The 23,714-nt window shown below is 35.5% G+C and overlaps 1 protein-coding gene across 2 annotated transcripts; it reads right to left on the bottom strand.

Annotated features, from left to right (window-relative positions):
- Nucleotides 1-8,797: 8,797 nt before the first annotated feature.
- LOC141829552 (uncharacterized) lies at nt 8,798-21,928 on the bottom strand. Of its 2 annotated transcripts, none has more exons than XM_074717055.1 (9): nt 21,731-21,928; nt 21,414-21,633; nt 21,225-21,318; nt 20,701-20,820; nt 20,572-20,620; nt 10,746-10,845; nt 10,593-10,654; nt 10,430-10,488; nt 8,798-9,065 (listed from the first exon to the last, which is right to left on the bottom strand). In XM_074717055.1, the coding sequence occupies exons 2-9, from the start codon at nt 21,563-21,565 to the stop codon at nt 8,961-8,963; spliced, it is 741 nt and encodes a 246-aa protein (XP_074573156.1). In that variant the 5' UTR covers nt 21,566-21,633; nt 21,731-21,928; the 3' UTR covers nt 8,798-8,960. The 2 variants fall into 2 exon arrangements, with proteins under 2 accessions (XP_074573156.1, XP_074573155.1); XM_074717054.1 differs by having other exon boundaries at nt 21,414-21,588; nt 21,731-21,870.
- Between the last annotated feature and the right edge of the window lie 1,786 nt (nt 21,929-23,714).

Raw genomic sequence — 23,714 nt, 5'->3', positions numbered from 1 at the left:
AGCGAAAGGCACGCTTCAAAGGTATAGATCTATTAGATAGATAAATCAAACTTCGTACAAGTTTTCTTTCGCATGGATCGCTCGTTGGGATCCTACTTCTGTTGCGAATTTTCTTGTTTGTCACATAGGTTCCCTACACTCTGATGGATCTCAAGAATCTCGAATTTGAGATTCAGCTGTGGCACACTGCAAGAGTAATTTTCCTCCAATGAGTAGCAGATCAGAGAAAGCGGGCTATCTGAATGGGTCACTGTGAGCGTTTTCAGATTTACTTTGATAGATGATGGAAAACTTTCATGAAACTGAACTAGTCACTTCTAGAATTAGTTGAATATCTCATGCAACTTTTTTAAAAAATCACACAATGTTTGGTTATTAAATTAGACTAATATAAGCTGATGCAGTAGTTTTGAAAAACTACGTGGCTCAAAAAAAAACCCTAACACAAATACATAAAATCAAAAGAGAAATGAAACATAAATAAACAGAGAAAGACAATAGTAAATAGAAGCAAGGGGAAGAAGTCTACTGAGAAGCAAAAGCCATTAGCAAGGAGATGAAATAACCTTTACAGAGATGATATGACATTTGTATGGGTACAAAATTATACTGTTTGAGCAAATATGAGTACTTTTTGGACAGGAACTATATAGATTTGACTGATAAATTTTTTTCCCTGTGGACATAATCAAGTTGTTACTCATATAATAGATTATCACATGTTGATACTCATATAATAGATTATCACATGAAAATAACCATCAAATCATCAAAGAAATAATTTTTAAGAAATAAAATCTCTCCCACTTATAGAGGTCACTCGTAACTTACCTTTTTTCAAATTGCTGTGGAACATGCATTGAGGAGCGCTTATCATCTTTTATCACATGAGTGATATAAGTTTTTTAGTTAGACTTAGGATCTAATATTTTTAGTATCATACGCGAGTAGTAGTTTTGGCTAGTTTTAGAAGAGTGAAACCGGTAAACATCAATTTGAGCTCTCTTTTATAATAAATTTAAAAAAGCATTTGGTAAAAAAATATTTGTAAAATTTTTATAAAAAATATTTTCATTTTAAATTTATTTACAATTAACTGAATAAAAAATTATTTTTGATTCAATCAAATATGGTGGAATTAAATTGATCTAATAAAAAAATATTAATTCAATATTTATTTTGATTTTTTTATTTGAACCCTGCATTGTATTTTTTTATTATTATTAATAAATATGAATTTTTATTTTTACTATGTAAATGTAGTTTATCTATATTTTTGCAATTTTATTTGTATTTAAATAAAGGATTTGTGCTTTTATGGTATGCTTAAAATCACCTTGTGTCTCATTGGAGTAATATGGCATGTCATCTAAGGCTTAGAAGATAACTATATTTATGCGGATTAAAATATTAAACCGAGTTGGCTAAATTTATCATACTATTTTATTTTATTTTATTTTAAAAAATAATGTGATAGATTAGATCGTAATATCGTAATTATTTTGACATGAGTATTTGAAAACCTTAATTATTCAAAACAAATGGCAATTACAAATATGTATTATACTTGTAAAAAAAATAATATTTATTTATTTTTAATTTAATTGGATTTGCAAGAAAGTTCAAGGTGGATGGGATTTAGGAGGCATAACCACCTTATGCAATTTTTCTCAACAAGGTTGAGGCTGCCTAAAATGTTTTAGGGACTAAACGGAAAATTCCAGAATGGATTAGGGGATAAAAAAAAGGTTTAAAGTGCACTTAGTTCCCAAGATACAAGGCAATTAATGTGATTGTCGCCTTAACTGATGGACTTCATCCAATTTACAATCGACTTACTTTAGAAGTGGATTTGATGGGTTGGTGTTAAATGTTTGTTAAAACTATGCAGACTCACCGTTTTTTATCTTTTATTTTTGATAATTCAATTTTTAAAATTGATTAATTTTAAAGATGATTAATTCAGATTAAAAAAATTATCAAAATAAATTCAAAGAATACTCACGTCATTCATTTCACGTCGGACGTTCACGGTCTATAATCCCACTGCAGACAAATACTTTCTGACCAAGATTCAAACCGTGCGCAATATCTTACTGTTGCACTGTGCCTCGATGTCTGCATCAAAATGCACCGTTTAACATCAATAAGAAAGGTACCTGGTTATTTTATTATTGTGAAGAGGGCCTTTTTTTTTAATTTTACTGGTTGTTGCATATGATATTTGTGACCTTTTTATGGGTCTTTCGTGTATGTTAATGTTGATTATGTTAGGGATATGATATTGACGTCACTTGTTATTTTATAGCCTGTAGATTCGCAAGATAGTGGAACAGGCAATGTGCATAAACCGCACACCCAGAAGGGCTGTATGGATACAAAATTCATTAGGAAATTAGCACCGGGAGATCAGTGCAATAGCATCCCCAACAGGATCAATACAATACAACCTGAAACCCAAATTCTGAATCCCTCTCACTACCAATACAGACCTCCTCGCCCTTGAACACCAAGACACCAGTAAAGTCAACCAGAGCACAACAGGATGATAGACCATGCAACAAGACTAGCAATGACACGCAGTCAACAGAACAGTCAAACCCTAATCCTACAATTTCAAACACAGGATCAGTTCCACCCTCACCACAAGTGTCAGCTCTAAGGAGAACAAAACACTATGATAGTCCAGCTCCACCAGCAAGTCAGACACTGATTGAAGCACCATGTCACCTGACCAATGGAAGAGACCAGAAAACTGGGAAACAGACTGACCATGATACAGCTATAGAACCTGGTCAGATATCCAATCTGATTCAACTGAAGCAGCAGCACAGAACCATGATCTAGAGGGCCCCTGGACAATACAGACCCGATCTAAAGCTGCGAGGAGAAAGACAAACCCTGTTTCCAGACTACCTCCTCAACAACTACTAATTGAACAGTCACTCAATGAGAACTCTCGGAATGTAATAATGAACACCCAATTGGTCAGTGTGTTACCAGCATCAGCGTTTCACCAAATGCTAGGTATAGACAAACCTCTTCCCACAGCTCAGGAGACAGACAAAGCAATGCCTACAAATAGGAGCTCCGCTATAAGAGAACTAACTGGCACACAAACTGACATGGTCAGCACTAGAGCAATGAAGGGAGGGAAATCCAACAGCAGGGAAGTAAACAGGAAGCAAATGGTGGACAATCACAATCAACTAAGCGGCCACAGCCATCTAAACCCCAATGAAGATAGGTTCCTGTACCTCAAGCAGAAGGAAGTTGCTAACTTCTTTCACAAACATGGATTGGCAGTGATGGGAATCATGGGGACTAAACTCACAAACACTGCCTTTCAGACAATGAAAACATAGAGATTTCAACATCTTGAGATACAACATCACACTCTTACCTCATCCAGGAGTCGTATACTGATACTCTGGGATCCACAGAAAATTGAACTGGAGATAGGGCAATGGCATGAACAATTCATTCACACCACTATCTGTTGCAAATTAACCCAGCAGAAGTATGCAATCAACTTCGTTTGTGGTCAACTCTCAATTACTAGCAGGAGAAGCCTATGGGAAGGACTAAACCAACTCGGGGAGGGTTGGCTTTCCCAAATTACCAAATTTCAGACTTCCACGACTTTGTAATCCTCAATGGTATGGAAGATCTTCCTCAAGTGGGCTGCCAATATACATGGTCCAATGGCAACGTATTCTGCAAACTTGGCAATGTATTCTGCAAACTTGATAGAACAATGGTGAATAAAATCTGGATGGAGCAGGATTCAAGTAGCATGGCTGAATTTTCACCTCCTGCAAACTGGATATGCATTCGATCAACCCCCTGCATTGTTATTGTTATGGGAGAAAGGGGCCATGTCAAGAAGCCATTTAAGTTTTACAACATGTGGGTAACTCATGAACACTTCCACCCTCTAGTTGCACAAACCTGGGACATGGCTGAGAGGCAAGTAGACAGGGGTACAACACAGTTTAGACTGAAATAGAAACTCAAATTTCTGAAACCTGAACTGAAGAAACTGAACCAACTCCATTTTCAACATATCAGAGAGAGAGAGAGCGAGTTGCACGGGCACAAGAAACACTACAAGAGCTGCAACAAAATGGGCTAAATAATGGAACATACCCAGCAAACTATAAGCAAATGCAGAAAACAGCCACCCAACTCAATAAAGTTGAATACCTCTTCTATGTGCAGCATGCCAAGTGCAACTATTTCAAAGAAATGGATAGAAACAACACCTACTTTCACTCTCTGGTGAAGAGAACCAACCAGAAGCGTGAGATAGTTGTGATTGAAACAGAAGGGGGAGAGCAAACCACAAGCACACAGGAACTGGCGACTGAATTCTTGAATGCCTTCCAAACCCAATTGGGCACTACAACCGGCTGCACTCCACTCCAAACCCAATGTTTGCAGTTTGGCAAAACACTAACCCAAGAACAGCAAGGAACATTAATCCGCAAACCAACAATTGAAGAAATAAAGTAAGCCCTTATTTAGCATTGGAGATCAGAAAGCACCCGGACCAGATGGGTATGGAGCCAAATTCTTCAAACACTCTTGGGATGTTGTGCAAAATGACTTCACTACTGCCATCCATGAATTATTCCAACATGGGAAACTTCTTAAACAATGGAATCATACACTCATCTCGCTGGTGCCAAAGAAAGAATACCCTAGCAAGGTGACTAACTACAGGTCAATCTCCTGTTCCACTGTGTTCTACAAAGTCATATCAAAGCTCTTAGCAACCAAATTAGCTAACATAGTAGATCATCTATTCCATCTTGCACAAGCCGCATTTGTCAAAGGGAGGACTATCATAGATAACATTCACTTAGCCCAAGAAATCATGAGGAATTACGCCAAGAAAAGAATATCTCCAAGATGAATCTTGAAAGTTGATCGACAAAAAACGTTTGACACAGTTCACTGGGACTTCCTACATGATGTACTCATAGGCCTATAGTTTCCCACCACTTTTATTGCATAGATCAATGAATGTGTCACTACTATATCATACTCTCTAGCTATAAATGATGGCATGTATGAGTTTTCCAAAGGAGCTTGGGGCCTTAGACAAGGAGACCCCCGTTCACCCTACCTATTTGAAATATGCATCGAGTACTTGGCATGCTTACTCAACCAACACATTAGAAGGGCTGATTTCCACTTCCATCCCAAATGGAGAACTACGGATAACTCACCTTGCTAATGCGGATGATTTGGACTACACTCATTGATGGACTCATTGATCAAGAAGATCATAGCTTGGCCTAAACACACTCTCATATGTCGGAAAAGCTCAGCTTATCACCTCTATATTGCAAGAAGTTGAGTGCTATTGGATGTCCATTACCTCTACCCAGAGGTATTGTTGAGCGCGTATATACCATCTGCCGAGGGTTCATGTGGACTACTAAGCACCCCCCCCCCCCCCCCCCCCCATTGCTTGGTCGGCCATGTGAGGGGGTTGGGATATCGAGAATTGCGAGCATGGAATAGTGCCTTATTGGCAAAGGTACTATGGTGCATCCAGGATAAGAAAGATGTCTTATGGATCCGATAGGTGCACCACACTTATCTCAGGCAGACTGACTTGTGGGACAAGCCAAGCACACAAACTCCCCATTCATAAAGAAGCTATTGTATATAGAAGGAGCCTAGTAGAGATTAGCAACATGGTTCAGTCAGTCAAGAAAAGGAACTAGTCAGGCTTATGATTTGTTCAGAGACACTAGACGGCAGAAGCCCTGGGTAGGCACAATGTGGAAGAGATACATTCAGCCCAGCCACGCATTCACACTATGGTTACTGGCCCACCACAGGCTTCCGACCAGATATAGGTTGGACTATATGGAGGACCACATCTGCACCTTTTGTCGAGGAGCTGAGGAGACTCAGGAGCATCTATTCTTTCAATGCTCGGATGTTAGACACTTTTGGAGTAGGATCCAATGGTGGCTCCACATAACGCAGGAAATGAACACATACAAGAGGATGTTGTGTGTTTTCATTCGCCACGCCACTACCGTGGCACTAGCAGATTGATGCAGGCTCAACACCTACCTACGATACACCATGGCAGGCCAAGAACCATAGCAGGTTTGAGGGGGCACATTTTGATGGTGAGTTGATCCTCAAGAAAGTACAAACCCATGTATACCACACCTTAGACATCTACTCAGATCTAATACTCCATCGGACATGAGTAGATATCCAAATAATAATAATAATTTGATACCTTTGATCAGCTTATAGAGTCTTGAAGGTATAAATTTTGATATAGTACCAGTATTCGGTACATTCTTAGCACTGGTATATAAGGCCTCGGATAGCTACTCAAGTTGGATACTTCATCAGTCACAAGTAGCTAACCCCGGTCACATCTTGCATTTTGATACTTCATTCATATAGGGTTTTAACATAATATGGTCTATTACTACCTTCATGCATATTGAGTCTAGTGGATATACATGTTGATATAGTATTCAATTTAGTGCTAGCATTCAGTACAGTCTTAACACTTATCTATAGGATATAGGACCTTAGGCACTCAGATCGGATACTTCATCAGGCATGAGGAGATATCCCAAGTCACATTGTGCATTTGGATAGTTCATGCATAGAGTCTTGACATAGTATGCTTTTTGAGAGTATACATTTTGATATAGAGCTAGTGTACGATATAATCATAGCACGTATGTACAATCCTTTTAAAAACAAATTGAGGATACGAGCTGACCAGACATTCACAGAGGAGGATTAGAGGCTGGGGACCACTTGGAGATGGGTAGTTGGATTACCATCCTATAGAGAGACATTGTGTTGGAGGGTATACACATGCTTCATGGATACAGATCTAATGGATGTTGCCGTGGTAGTAGCAGGCAGATGCAGACTCGACACCTAGTCATGTCATTCATTTCATAGCAGGAGATACATGCGCATTGGCACATACTTGGACCCATCATTTCACCAACGGAGGATAGACATGGTACATTTTGTGGTGAGCGGAGGAGGCAAAGGAGCACATGACCTCCAGATGAACAGACACAGAGACGACTATGCATTGGTGCATCAGCTATGACTAGTGATTAATTGGAGACTGCACGTGACATGGGAGGTGATAATATATTGGAGGGAGTGTGGGCAGTCAGGAGCCACTACCATGGCACTAGCAATTTGAGGTTGACTTGGCACCTTGCCATGTCAACCAAGGTTCATGGCAAGAAAGGGGTCATGGTATGTTTGTATGCTTGATGGTGATCATTTGGTTGTGAGATTGATATTCATGAGAGTACAAACACATGTATATGGTATCATATACCTTGGATATCTATTCAAATCTGATACTTCATCATAAATGAGCAGCTATCTATGGGCACATGTATGTTTTATACATTTTGATGATATATATTTACCTTTCATAAAAAAAAGTGAGATAGTGGACGATAAGTCCACAACCATGCTCAAAGAAGAGACTGTCATGATGCTAATAATTTACTTCTACTTGTTTAAGTCAACTTTTAAATTTGACTTAGAGATATACTCTTGTTATTTTAGTGTGTTACTTGTTGGGACATATTAGTTTTCTTTCATTTTTGCTGTAATTTTTTTTATCTCAAATGTAAATATATATATTAATGCATGAAATATTTCACTTCTAACTAACTTTCTAAAATCATTTAAAATAAAATTAATCTGTAGTCACACTCACACAACAATTATGTCTATCACTCTATACGAATATCAACTATCCACTGTTCAAATCAAATCTAAATATTAAAGTGTAGAATAAATATAATCCTATACATTTGAATTTTTATTGTGTAAATAACACAAGACTTCGAAACAGAAGTAGACTCAAAAACTACTTGATTGTGAGCTATCAATATTTTTTTGGCTCAATTTCGGTATGAGATTTCTCTTATTTGTGTATGCATCTATTTGTTGGCACTCTTCAATGTCAACATTGACAATTAATGTTCATTCATTATTTGATATGTTCCCATATATATTTATTGTACTGATATTCAAAAAATAGATGTTTCAACATCTTTAATTCATTATTACATAAGTCACCTGATTATCAATTTTTAGATAAGGAATTATGTCTTTTGTTAATATTCTTTTCTTTGCTCCAAGTCACATAATAAATAAATGAGTATTTTAAAAGCAAAAAAAAAACAAACAAATGTCTTTTATAATCAACTTAACTCTATCTTATTATCGGCTTAACTCTTATCTTTCGATCTTAGGTCAATATGAGGAAGTGATATGCTTTGTCTACCTTGACACTATTATAGGGGAGGGGAGGCTCTATCCAAGTTCACTTAGGAAAAACCCCTTGTAAAAAGACTTGAGAAAGATTCATGTTTGCTTCCTTTTTTTTAATTCCAATCTAGTCACTGCACTACCTCATGCATAACGGCCGCCTAATTCATTCCGCTCCTAGTAAACATTTTAATTTATACAAGAACCTTACAGTATACAGCCGCCTAATTCATTCCGCTCCTAGTAAACATTTTAATTTATACAAGAACCTTACAGTATGCAAATCTTATACGGCTCTGGCTTTCAATCGCATAATTTTTGCTTACTTGTTGCTTCCTCTACTAGCAACATCTAAAGCAATAGCCTGCGTTTGACATTTTTAATGGAAATATAAACCGAAATATAATAACACATTAAAACCCTAATAATGACTTGTTGATTATGAAGATATAAAAAATTTAACCACCAAGAAAATATAATCGAGTTTGGTGAATTGCTAAGAACAATTCAAATAAATTATCATGGTAATCCTTAGTTTAATACCTGGACTACTTAGGAATAGAGCAAGATGAGCTATCTCTCACTTGGAAAATTTTGTAAAATGAAAACAGAATTTGGAAAGTCATACTATGGGTGTTAATTCTTAGTTGATGTGGCTACTTGAGTAGTTTCTTCAAGACATCTTCAGCACGTTTCTCCATCTTGGGAAGAACCCACTCATGTTGAACGATGTCCAGGCTATCCTTCTCGGCACTTAAACTCTGAAAATTATCAAAAATGATAAAGATTAAATTTTTGATATTAAGTAAATCAACGATGAAAGACCAAATTTTAATGAATGATTCAATTAATACCAATATATAAATACAGGGTCAATGATCTTGTGTTATTCTGCATGCCCATCGATGAAGGAAACATTTTTGTTTGGCCAGTGACAATTCCAAACTAGGGTTAGTTTGTTAGAAATTCTTTAGTGACATTTTAGTTATCCATTTATTACCTTGTTCTTGTACTATATTTGGTTATTTTTCATGCTGTGTTGATCAGTCACAGGTTTTGCCATATTGCATGCATTTTTGTAATGCTTCCTCTAGATGATCCAACAACCAGCACAATATCATCCCAATGGGAATATCGCCTTAATAAATGAATCTAATTTCACCTGTGGAAAGGACCAAATGGGTTGTGACAATTAATCTTTAACAGATTAATATAAATTTGCCTAGAGATGAAAAGATAGTCATGTTAAAACATAGATCCTACTAGAGTTGAAGCTTGGTGTTAATCGACAGTATGGAAAAAATCATCTATTACAGTTTTAAGAATTAAATTGTGACGGTAGCAACTACACTATCACATTCTTATTACATTAATATAATCACTAGATATCCACTCTCTAGAAATCACCACAGCAATTCTCTATAAACTCTATAATAAGCTTTTTTTTTTCCAATGTTTAAAAATCATATGTAAATTCTTCTTTTTTATATATATTTCTCTATTAATTATTTTGTAAATTAAATAGCATCTAAAATTGATCTTCAGGCCATGAACTCAAATTTTTTTAAGAAAATTTTTATCTCTTGTTTCTTCTTTCAAATCTCAATTTTCTCCAAAATTTCATACTTTCCAAAAATTTCATGACAGCTCACAACTTAATCTCTCTATTACTACAACATTGTATATCCCATTTATTAATATATATTAGAACTTTTCCTCAATTCCTGAGCTTCTTCTTAATCCTCAAAATTTTGTTAACTTATTGACCAATTATGTCGATCCCTTAAATTCTTTAAATTCACTACCATCCAGACCTACACTTTTACAACCTTTATTTTTCTTAAGAGATGCTTTAATCCCATTTGATCTAATACTACAAACAATTCTATAATTACTAACCATAATTTTCAGTAAACTACATATCTAAAGAGGGCTCATTAAATCATAGTGTAATTTATAATGTAGTAAAAATGATATGAACAATCTCTACTTCATTCCATCGAAGATTGTGCAGCATTAGTGTAGGAAAATCACACATGAAACGAAGTGTGTATTGCCCAAAAAGTTGCTACATAGTGTAAGGAAAAAAATTTTAGAAACAGAATATGATTTCTAGACAATTTACCCTTGTTGGATCAAAACCAAATCCACTCATCTGCATCATTCGCTGTGTATCATCCGTGGCTAAGAAGACATACAAAAGTATCCACAAATAGAATAATCAGCCATATGAGTAACTCAAATCTGCATCCTAAAAGTTAGTACAAAATGATGACTTTCGTACTGACCATTTTCTTCACCAAGAATAAGAGTGAATAAACCCCTTAGTCCAAACAAATTAAGAAAGTACCTGTTGGAGAATTGAATTTCATATCTTGTCCTTGAATAGTAAAAGATAAGGGCAGACAAACAGAAACAGTAAATAATACAGCAACATATACCAAGAACGACTGCTGACATAGCTGACGTCAACAGTGCTCAGGTCAATCCCATTCTGTAGCATTCCCCTGAATCTTTGGGTTAAAGGAAATGGTATTTTTGCTGCAAGTATATTTATAATATGGTCAATTTTACAGAAAGTATTAAATTAAAAAAAAAAGATATAGTCTAAAAGAAATTATAAACAAATATTACAACTTTACAGAATCTTGTAGCACTGTCTTGGAAGATTAAACAAAATCATCATGTTAACTAGCAATGCATTTGGAGAAAATCTGAAGACAATTGACTAGATCATGTTCTATACCATGATAAGATAGGTCATATACACTGCTTAAAACATATACACTTGTATTCACCAATGTTACTCTGCTTACAACACTGACCACCCAAAATAGAGTTTGAAAAAGTAGATGCATTTTACTACAAAACATTAAGGGGAAAAAATGTAATTGTAGCTTTATACATTTACAAGAATCAAATTAAGAAGCTTTAGAATCAAACCAATAATGAATTTTACAATAAAAATATTGAGATTATTATATAATTGTGCAAAACTGAAAAGAATAGACAGATTGTGAGTCACAATTGTTGGTGCAATGTTAGCCACAAAACTCACAAATATTTTGATATGTTTGGCGAAAGCTTTTAAATTAGGATTTTGTCAATGTTACTAATGTGTACATGGAGTAATGTGTACATGGAGTTTACAGCGACTTGGTAATGTGCACATGCAAGGATTGTAGATCAACATGGTCGAATTGTGATGTTGACTTGACATGACCAACTCAAGAGACCCATTAGAATTTAGAGAAGGATGGTATAAGATCCGAATAAGTGAAAGTAAAGGATAGCATGTGAAGCAAGCCATAGAATTAACACACCCAAATGAGAGAGGTGGACTCTTAGACGACATAAAGCTGAGATAATTAGAAGATTGAATCTTTGGGTTTACGATTATATATTGGATAGGCTTGATTGAGAGCCTTCGATAGAGGAACATGAGTTCCTAGTCATAATCTAAGCATAAGCTTGATCTCAAAGGATTACGAGGGTTTACGAGGTGTAAGTTGAGCAAAACCAAAGATTGAATCCGACTAATGCTTATTCTAACTAATGTTCGAACTTAGGCTTGTGATCTTATCCAACACAGTCAACTAGATGTGTAATCAGTCGACTGTCAATCGGATGTGTTATTAGTCAACTGGATGTAAGAGTTAGTCGATTGTATGCTAGTCGTTGAGTGATAACATTATCTTATGTGGATATTAGTTGACTCTTAAATAATTGAGTCAACTGATTCCAACCAAAAAAGACCTGGATGAGATAGAAGAGCTAGAATACACTAGCATTACTATAAATCATGATGTAAGGGGTATGCTCAACCAATATTAGCTTCTCTATGTTCATTCTAAGACTTCTAATACTCACGTTTGGTAGTATCTTTTTTGTGCTTATTTCATATTTGTAAAAATATATTATGTACAAAGTTTCTTAACCATTCTCAAGAAGTTCTTTCATAGTGGGAATTTCAAACTAAGTCCACCTAAGGGATTGCTAGGTCGTGGGGTAGTACCACGTAAACTATCCGTGTTGGCACTTGTAATTTCTCTTATTACTTTTATTATTCCGCTACACTTAATCTTTATATTTGACTTTGCAAATAAAGGAATTTTATTTTTAGGTTATGTATTTTTCAATCCCTCTAGATGCACAAACAATTTATCATCAACTATTTGATGTAAACAATACAAATCTTCTTATTCAACACTTTAAGGATGTATTGATGGTAACAATAATAGGGATGGGCATCAAAAAAAGAAACCAAGAAACCAAATCAATCCAAATTCTTGGGTTTTTTATTAGGTATCAATGCAAAATATCAAAAAAAAAATTGAGTTCATGTAGGTTCAATTTGGATAAAGATAAGCCAATAAATCAAAAGTTGCCTTCGTAGATGTCGTCCATTTTTTCTCTTATAACTACCCTTTTTATTTAACCAAGCAATTTTTTTAATATCCTAATTTGTTATCCTTGTTGGTGCAATCGACCGTGGTATGGATTGAATTTTGATATTTCATCAATGTGTTTGGATTTGTCAAGTGAAAATTGATTAGATACTTGATGGTGAAAAAGTCCAAGTGAGATAAAGGTTCATTGAACACTTAGTTAATGGGAACTCTAAATGAGTCAGGCAGGCAAGACCCTTGGCCTGGAGAAGTGCAACCATTATTGCCAATAGAATCTTAGGCACATGAAGGAAGTCCTCTCAAATAAAAAAGGATTGGATCTTAGGCACATGAGAAAAGTCCTAGCAGCTTAAAGTTAAGGTGAAGGACGATTAGATATTTGGCAGTGACGGAAGTTTAGACAACTCATGGAAGAGGACTAGATACAAAGTAGTGGTGGAAATCTAGAAAGGTCATACATGAATGAATGCTTGGCACGTGATGAAGTCCTAACAGGCCAAAGGTGATAGGATATCAAACAATGTTGAAGTCCCAGAGGAGTGAACTCAAGACAAGTGATGAAGTCATGGCAAGTTAACGATAACTAAATGTCAGGCAAGGTTAAAGTCCTAGAAACGTAAACTTAGATAGTGAAAGTCTTGGCAAGTTAAGGTTGACTTAAGGGTGGGCAAGTGGAAATCCAAGTAGGTCGAGATCAGATGGACATTAGGCAATAGATGAAGTCCCAGAGATGAAGAATCTCTAGGCAAGGAAAATCTTGGTAAGTTTAACTAGATACTAAGCATGAATGAAATCTTGGTGAGTCGAGATCGAGTCAAGGTTGACTTGTAGTTGACGAACGAGGAAATCCCAAAGAGATGGAGTCTCTTGGCACGACATAGATTCAACCTTGGTGTGGTTGGAATCAAAGTATCAATCAACTAATGCGTAGGAGCAATCGATTGATTAATCTAAAACCACAAACTTGGTTTGGACCCGGCGACGCCACCAGGGCCCGGCCATGCTCTGCGCGGGCGCACCCGATCGCGATCGTGCGATTTTTTCCTATTTTTTGTTTTTAAAACTTTAGGTTTTAATTAAGTTTTAATAATCAACTCCTAGCTATAGTTCAATGTTATAATTCGAGATAATTTAAATAGGCTTTATTAAAACCTATAAATTATCAAAAAAAAAATTATTTTTTATTTTTAAATATTTAGATTAATTTTTTTATTTTAATTAATATATTTTATATTTTAAAAATACCGAAACTATACCGGCACGGTACGATACGGTACCGAAACTATATCGTTCCGGTCCGGGACCGAAACTCCGGCACGGCTCGATATTTTAAATCTTGGTTTGGACAAATTTGTGATTTGGATAAGTCGACTGATGAAGAGTCATCTAGTAAGTCAATTCAGCCTTACATGAAATGGAAACTTAAATGTGCTTGCTGTCAGCTTGTTAGTCGATTGGAAATTCAAAATCAGCAAGTTGTGATTTGAATGGATTATGATTTGGATTAATTGACTGATGCTAATACCAGTTGACTAACAGAAGTGTCAACTGATTAATCAATAAGCAATTGATTGATCGACGGATTCAAGTCATGAACAAAAATCTAGATCCATGAAGGATTCAATACATCTGTTCGTTGGGTTCTTAGGTGAGTGTTGTTGCATTCTAGAACCTTCAAAAGGTTGTAAATAAACAAAGTCGAGTCAAACTTTGTGTTGTTCTAGCTTGTTTAATAAGGAAGCTGAGCTAAACCAGATTGAGCCTAAAATGATAAAGTTATTGGTACAGTTATTCAAGCTTGACTTAGCTTCCCTTTTATGAACTTGAGCTTGGTTCAAATATGGCTTGAGTTTTATTCGTTTAAATGTTATCGAGCACTCAAATTGAGTTTGTTTGATTACTTGAAACTTACATTTTAAACTTATTTGGTTGTTTAATAAGCTTCATATTCCAAGCTTGTTTTTTCATTTTGAGAGTTTCATTGTCTATTTGCAAGTATAATAAGAACTTTGTTGATAAGTATGGTCCACAAACTTTTTTTGTGGATATTATTCACGAAGAGTTTACAATATTTGTTTATGAATATTAATGAACTGAATGCATGTGTCTTCAAGCGTGTTTGTTTAATTTAATAAGTTGTTCAAACTTGTCCATTGTATATTAAACGAACATAAACAAGTTTTTACCACAAACGTTTGGTTCATTTACGACACTATCCTTCAAAGAGCAAACTAAAGCAACAAAAAAGATGGCAAAGAGATCTTCTCGATTCTAAGTTCATTTATCACATTAGTTTGTATTTTGCATGTATTCCTTTGCATTTCTTGTGATCTTCTAAGACTAAGTTATTGTTAAGAGCGGAGTATATCCAAAAAAGGAGAAAGGATAACAATAGATAATAAGCCATGAAATAAAAATCAAGATTCTGAACCACGTACATGCTAACTAATTTTGTACTTGCATCTTGTGCTTGTGTTTTGATTTATATTTTCGCTGCACGCTAACATATTATAGAGGCAAGGATGATCGAAATAACAAAAATATAAATGTGTCTATTCACCCCTCTAGCCACATCATCCAATCCAACAATCTTTATGCTCATATACTTCAGTATAAGGTGGAATCCGCCACCCCAACAACCCCACACGATCGGCCCCACGACCATTTGTGAGGAGGTAAATCAGGAAGCTGCAGCTGGCCACTACAGGGGAGGGTTTATGCTCATATACATACTTTGACAATGCGCACATCTTTTCATTATTTACATACTAATGTTGTCCCCACGATTTATCACAAGAAAAGAAAAACAAATAAAGTTAGAATTTCTAAATACTAAGATTATATTATATATATATACAAAATTATATCACTAGTAACATTCAAAGTGTTTAATTGTTTTTATTATGTTAAAATTTTCTCTAGTTTCCCTTTATCCCTTACACCTATTCTAACAATTCATAAATTTATTAGTTGCCATTAAACATGTTAATGTCATCTCAACTATGTTGGTGCAATCACATCCTTAGAGATCCTATACGGTCAATATTTTGATGGATTGAACAAATAGTTTAAGTTAGGATTATTGTTGTATTTAATGTATATTTAAGTCATGCAGAACTTAGTGATATACACATGGAGACGACTTGGTGTAGCCAAGATCAAATGATGATCTAATGGCTCAAGGCCCATAGAGTTCGGAGAAGAATGGTGTGACGCATCCGAAGGACAGCAAGACGAGCATTGGGGGATGACAAAGCTAAGGAAGCAAACATTGTAGGCAAAGGAGAAGGCATGAAGGATAGCACAAGGAGTCGTAGGCGCATTTGAGGGACAAATAGTTTGACGAGAGATGGCTTCAAGGCAAGGTAAACTCTTGGAGAGTTTGAGTGTTAGAGAAGTGTACCTAGGCGAAGAGTAGTATCTCACCATAGGTAGATTCAGGCTTTGAAATGGCCAGAGTTTATAACTACACGACTAGTACTTGACACTAATCAGTTGATGACTAAGTCGAGGACTTGATGTTCAAGCAAAAGAGTTTTCTATTCGTGGTTTTTTTATTTCAATCGACTAATGGATGGGAATCAATCAACTGGTGAAGCCCCAAATCGCATAAAAAGTTAAAGTTTTAAACCAGGTATGCTAGTTGTCCAGTCAGATGATGCAATGGACTAGAGCTAAATGGCTAGTGAAAAGAACGTTTTTGTTCGAGGCCCAGTCGACAGCTAAGTCGGCTTGTGGGGCAATTTCCGATCAACTTCTGTTACGCAATCCACACTGCTACAAGTTGTTGATAAAGCAACAATAATAAGATCAACTAACAACAACAGTTAACCAATCAATTGATGAAAAATCTCAATCAACTACTAACATCGGGCAACAACGGAAAGAGGTTGAATAAAGACTATAAAAGTTGCTTAATTTGGAGTTTGAAGAAGTAACATTTCCAACTATATTTGAGGATATTCTCGAGCAATTTGAGAGCCTTCCTGTGAGTTGTTAATTGTAATATTTTTTAAGTGTAAAAATTTCTACACCTCCATTACTTAATCGAGAAGGAAAAGATTAATAGTGATTCAACAACTTAGACCATGGACGTAGCAGTTCATGGGGAGTTGTAAACGACACTAAATCTTACAACACCTAATTTGCTTGCCTTTGCATTTATTTTTATTTATTTTCCACTTCGATTTGTCATCATCTTACCTTGCTAACAATCAACAAGAATCGTTCAAATCTTGAATTAGAAATGTTCGCTATTCACCCCCTATAGTTCGACCTCTAGATCCTCAAACAAACTATTCCCACATCTTATTATATATTGATACTAAACTTTGGGCTCTACATATATATTTTCTTCTCTCTTAAATGGCACAATAATGCATAAAACTTTAGAACCTTCTCTCCATTTCAAGCGTACATTCTCATATTAATGTCATTTTCATAAATATTTACTTCCTACTAAATAATTGTACCAAGATTTTTAAAAAAAACTTGGCAACAACAATTTAATATTACCTGCCTTAAATATATTTATTTTTTCTTAACTTAATCCCATACACCTTGTATGTTAAGGGTTTGTTCTACTTGAAGCCCTTAGTTTCAGATTTTTCTAAGAATACAAATCTTTGAATTATATTATTTGCAAATATTCGTTTATCTATATTGGTGAAGTCATCTAGTATTAGATTAAAAAGATAAAAAGTTGAAATTGAGCATTTTGATAGAAACCTAAAATTATAGGAAAATTATGACACATTATCTATAGCTCCAACACTAGTAACTATATCAAGATTGGTATCATTTATCACTCCAATATAATTATTAGAAATTCCTTTCTTCTCTATAACCTACAACAATATTAGTGGAGGGTCTGGGCTCTGTCATATGACGTTTTCAAGTCAATAAAAATTATATGTGATTCTTTCTTCAATTGGTTTCTGCCAAGGTTGAAAATTTTAAGCCGTACTAAGGTTTCGGCCTCGGACCAGAACGATACAGTTTCAGTACCGTATCATACCGTGCCGGTATAGTTTCGATATTTTTCAAATATAAAATATATTAACTAAAATAAAAAATTTAATCTAAATATTTAAAAATAAAAAATAAAATATTTTTTTTAAAATAATAGGATAATTTTATGGGCTTTAATTAAGCCTATTTAAATTATCCCCAACTATAGTTAGGAATTAATTATTAAAAACTTATTAAACCTAAATTTAAAAAAAAAAGAACTGTGACTGGCCACGCGCGACCGGGAGTGCGCACGGCCCACGCGACACCTCCGATGGCGTTGCCAAGCCTAGGCGACGCCTCTAGACAGTATCCCGACCGAAATGTTGGTGTTGGTCCGTCGGCGGAATTAAAATTTTCGTCGGTATCGCGCGATACGGCTCGAAAATTCAATCCTTGGTTTCTGCCTATTTTCTTCAATAATCTCACATATTGTAGTTTTCCTCTAAGTGTGCTTGATTTCTTGACAAAATCAAATCAACACTTCTCAATTTTGATCTAAGCCAAAATATGATCAACACTTGCCAATTCCTATCCATATCAGCCGAATGGTAACAAGTTCAACGTTTCAATTTCTTTCTAATTGATAGCATTATTTTTAAAATGTGAATGTATCTTATCTTGTATAGCATCAAAGGACTTCAACCGAAGCTCTAAAAGGCAACACAACCTGGTTGTGTCCACTGACATGGCTATGTTCATTGTTGCCATCGTTGAAGTGAATCAATCCGTCCAGAGCACTTCTAGAGGAACACGGCCTGGTCGTGTCCCGTGTTGTATCTTAACTAGGGCAATATAGTAGGTCACGCGGCCTGATCGTGCCCCCTAGCACAGTCGTGGCGTGTGTAGCGTTGGTTCAATGGGAAGAAACTGGTTCACTTGAGAAAACCTATGGGAAGCCTCCATCAGATCTAATCCAACACTCACGCACCTCCATTCCACCTCACAAAGCTCCATCTCCATCGTCAAAATCCTCCATCGACAAGCCCTCGGCGCGATTGGGAGAGGTGGCACCATCCCACATCTCCATCGTTGGAATCCTCCATCGACAAGCACTCAGCCTGATTGGGAGAGGTGTCACCATCCCACACCTCCATCGCTAGAATCCTCCATCGATAAGCCCTCGGCCCGGTTGGGAGAGGTGCCGCCATCCCACACCTCCATTGCTGAATCCTCCATCGACAAGCCCTTAACCAGATTGGGAGAGGTGCCACCATCCCATATCTCCAGCCATCTCTCATCCATAGTTCCTATAGCCATCTCTCTCTATTTGATCAAAAGGAGGGTGCTCATTCCATGAAGGAAGCCATTGTCAGACCTCCACCTTCATCCTCCATCAACACCGACTAAAGGGATTTCCCCAGCCACCTCAATCTCCATCCGTGAGCTCCGGGATTCTAGAGCTCAATCTGCAAGCCTCATCCCGATCGGGATAGGTTCCATCATCTCTAGCGCTTGGTTTCATTTAGCTCAATTGTTTGATTTCCTTACACTACTTTTACTTCTATAAATGCATTTTAATTCCTTTAATTTCTATAATGCTTGTTTCGTTTGAATGTTATAGGTTTTCGTTAATTTCTTTACGTCTGTAGTTTAGTGAGGTTACAATTTTATTATATGCATCATTTTACGTTTGTCATTATCTCTTTCATGTTGTAGTTTAGTGAATTTATATTTCTATTAGTTGCATTTGATTTACATATTTGTTGTCATTCGTGTTCAATCAAAAAACAACCCTCATTACCATTTGATCTTAAGATTATAATTCACTGTTGCACTCCTCAAGGCACGATCCGGATTGCCTTATATTGCACTAGAATAAGGGGGTCGGCATTAAATTTTATTGTAGTACAACAATACAGTATCAACTACTTATCATTCATTTAAATCACTTCCAAATATTGCCCTTCACTTTTCCTATGCATGAATCTAGATGCTAAAATCTCCTAGCAGCTAAACCTATCCCCAATTCCTTTTGAGTATGAGAAAGGTGTTCCCTCCTAAAAGAGCATAGTAGTTTTTGTATCTCTAACATCACTTCCAAGGATAGAAGAACAATGTCAAGCCCTGGTTGCAAGAGTTTTAAGTTGCAAGTTCAGTATGAGAAATGTGATTTTACTATCCAACAACAAGCAAATTAATTAATGCAAGATAGCAACTTTGCCTATGCATATTTTTGTGAGGAAAACATCCAATCGAATCCTAACTTTGGGGAAAGGAGTTCCAAAATAATATGAATTCATATCCAATTTAGAAGTTGCAGTGAAGAAGAATCCTAATATTTGAACTATTTACTTCCATAACTTTACCAGGTTCGATGGTATTATTCTTCTGAGGTATTATACAGAACTTGGGGACATGTATCATGTCCAAACTCTGATGAGGAATAGTAAGCTCTACGAACTAAGAGTGTCTAAACAGGGTAAGATCCTCTTCCGTTCCAGAGATTCCTTCACTTTGATCATTAGTTTATGCAACAGGCATACCACCAAGATTAAGAGATGGTATGAGTTCGCCAGGACAAACACTTAAAGAATAAAGGCTTGGACAAAAAATGTTTTTCTCGATCATGTTATATATGCTACTCTGCATTTACATCAACTGTATATTTGAAAGAAAAAAATAGATACTTCACTTTCCTTGTTTCTTTTCATTCATCTCAAACCAAAATAAATTGATCCATGATGCCTAAAAATGTAGAGGTTGATAATAATGACATGATTCCATGATTAATGGATTAGGAAAGAAAGTTTAGTGGTATCCTTTACTGCAAGAGACCTATCAACTCAACCAATTGTTACATAAAGTAAACAATAAACTGACAACAGACAATGGAAGACATATTTACCTGCCACAAAACCAGAGAAGAAAAAGTTCACCCATGCAAAGGTAAGTGTCTGAAAGATATAATATTATTTTCCATCAAAAAATGAAAGTGGAGATAAAGCCATTCAAAAAAGTGCTGAAAGTTTTTAACCTGTGGAACAATCATTGAAATGTTCTTTTTCATCATATCCATAGCCATGTTTGGATCTGAAAACATCTGTGCTTGTGGGTTCTGAGCTTGCCCTTTTGGAACATGCAGCAAGCCATTCTCCTGCAGCACCAAGTGTTATCACTATCCAAGAAGATTGGATTGGCTAATATTGTTTCCATTACAGTTTTCTTCTCAACACAACTTCTATGCCAATCAAATAGACAATGTTTCTGCAAAATGTATTTGCTAAGTAGAGATGCACAAATCTATTGAAGAAAACCTTTTGAGTAGTTATGAGATAAAAGAGAACATATTTCCTCTTTCCAGCTATTTTGCAACAACAATGATTTTACCATAACCCATTGAGGTTCTACCATGATTTTATGAAACATACATCGTATTATCACAAAAGTTTGATTCTCTCTGCCTCTAGTTCAGGAAAATTAAGATTTACGGATAGCAGGGAGATAAAGGTATTAATAAAACAATTTCTTTTAAGCACTTCACTGAAACGAGATGTCTACCTCATTGGTGAAATACACCCTTCGGGACCAGAAAGACTTTGTGGGAATAAATCCAGCTGCAGCCCTCAAATTCCTCGCTCTAAGAACCACTTGCCTAAAAACGATAAAGGAAGACAGGAGAATTGGAGGGCAGAATTAATTAGACTAGGAAGTGAGAGAGGGAGAATGGCAAATGAAAGAGAGACGAACCCTTCCTTCACAACTTTACGATCTGGGGTCTGGTAGGATCGCATAAGCTTGGAGACAAAGTAGCGGAGGACGCCGATCAACACCATCACAACGGAGAGAGGAATCAAGACCCAATCCCTTATGGCCCTGTCAAGGACAAGATCTTCCGCCATCGTGGTAATATGTCCTTGCAAACCTAAAGCAGTTCCTTCATCAGTTACACCCACTAGGTTCAATCTACCTAGGATCGCATGGAGCAAAGGTAAGGCAGAAAAGGTAGTAGAAACCAAAATAAATTCGAAACTAGATCTAGATCCGGATATGACAGGAGGATAAACCTGTCGGTCGATAAGGAACTCTGCTTTGGCGACAGGCCTCAGTGCTTGCTCGATGCGACTTGAAAGGAAGGAATACGTCCAAGTCTCGGAGACGAAAAAGCAGCACACTGCCGGGGGTGCAGCGGCGGCCGCCGGCTCGTTTGCCGAGGAGGAGGAGGAGGAGGAGAGAACAGAAAATAGAGGCAAATTTGGGGAAATGCCCAAAAACGCTCCCAATGATTAAAAATTCCCAAATAATCCTCTTTTTTCCGTTGTGAACTGCCCTAAATAAAGGTTCGGCAAAGCGAAGGTACTCCTTCAAATCAAGTCATTCTCAAATTGGATCATGTGCGATAATGTTACAATAATATGCCTCAGCTACTTACAGAGTAAAAATTTGATTAAATCTAATTAATCAATTAAATTGATCGAACTCATAAGTTAAATTTGATTAATATCAATTATTTCAAATAATTTAGTTCGATCTGGATTTTAAAAATTCAAATTCGTTGAAACTGAATAAATTGATATTATCCAACTGTTAATTTTGATGGAAATTATGTTTATTATATATGTAGATCATCTATTGTATATGTCAATGCAAAGAGATTTATGAAATATGGACGTTGATAATAGTTATTTGATATCATCACAAGTCCTTTAGTGGGAACAAAAATAACTATAGATTCTAAAAGAAAGGTAACCAAGTGAAAATAAAATAAAATCAAGAAGTATAATAATAGTTTATAAAGTTTATAATATGTCAGAATTAGACAAGTACTTAGTAGTTGACAAGTATTATGATGCTTTTGATATTTTGGGATGCCTATACTTTCTCAAATTGCTCATGATGTATTAATCATTCCAATATCAACATTTGCTTCAAAATATGCTTTCAATATAGGTGGTCAGATACTTAATTATTTCAGGAGTTTATTGACTTCTAAATGCAGTAGAAAGTCTTATTTGTATTCAAGATTAATTTCGGTTAAATTTGAAATCAATCAACATTGAAGAAATTTTAGAGGATGTGGAAAAATTTAAAAGTGAAAGTTTTTTCTTTTTAAGAAAAATATAGTTAGATTTTTATTTATAATTATAAACTTATAAAGTACTTATTTAATTGACTTGCATTTTTTATCAAAATTCTCAAAAATTATAATGGACTTATCTTATTCGACAACATCGATACATGGATGAAAAACATAATAATCAATTATATATTTTAAATATTTTATTTTATTTAAATTGATTATCTTGTTCAGATGGTAAATAATAAATTTTTACTTCTTGATTCATCAGGGACAAGTGCTACACAAGAAGTCGAGGACAAAACAAAATCTCAACGTTGCCACACCATGCACAAGAATTAAGTTTGCAATATATGATCTTTATTCTTTATTCTTTCCAATGTAATTTATGTGGAACAATGGAAGTAGAATTATGTTTATCATCTCTTAAATTTTAATTGACATTTGATAAAACTTGTTATTCTTAATTTTGAATTTATAGTGGTTGAACTTGTTGGAAGTTGGGAACTTGTAGATCATTCATGGTGAAATGTAAGAATGTGAATGTGATTTAATTTGAGATAATTAATTTAGTTAATTTTGTGATATGTAAGAATATAAATAATTTTGAAGTATTTTATTGAGTTAATTTTGTAAATACACAGGGAAATTAATTCTATAAATATAGGGGAGATATTTTGATTGTTCTTATATTAATTCTATGAATATAGGGGAGTTATATGCGTTTAGTGGCTTAGCTCGAATGTGTTTAAGTATAACCATGCGATATGGCATGAAATCAGACAAAAAATCAGAGGTTATCAGTGTTTGTCAATAATAGCAATCAATTGGTAACCATCACCAATCGATTGTTGGCTTGGAATCGATTGGGCGGTCGAGTTCATGCCACTAATCGATTGATGATTTCAACAATCGACTGTTGGAAATCAAAAACAAAATAGAATGCTACATAATCAATTGATAAGTTTGATTGT

Source organism: Curcuma longa, chromosome 5 (assembly GCF_044706935.1).
Source record: "Curcuma longa cultivar G26 ecotype Majalengka, Jawa Barat chromosome 5, ITB_CL_G26_1.1, whole genome shotgun sequence".
Classification (NCBI taxonomy): domain Eukaryota; kingdom Viridiplantae; phylum Streptophyta; class Magnoliopsida; order Zingiberales; family Zingiberaceae; genus Curcuma; species Curcuma longa.
This window is presented reverse-complemented; position numbering and strand designations above follow the sequence as displayed.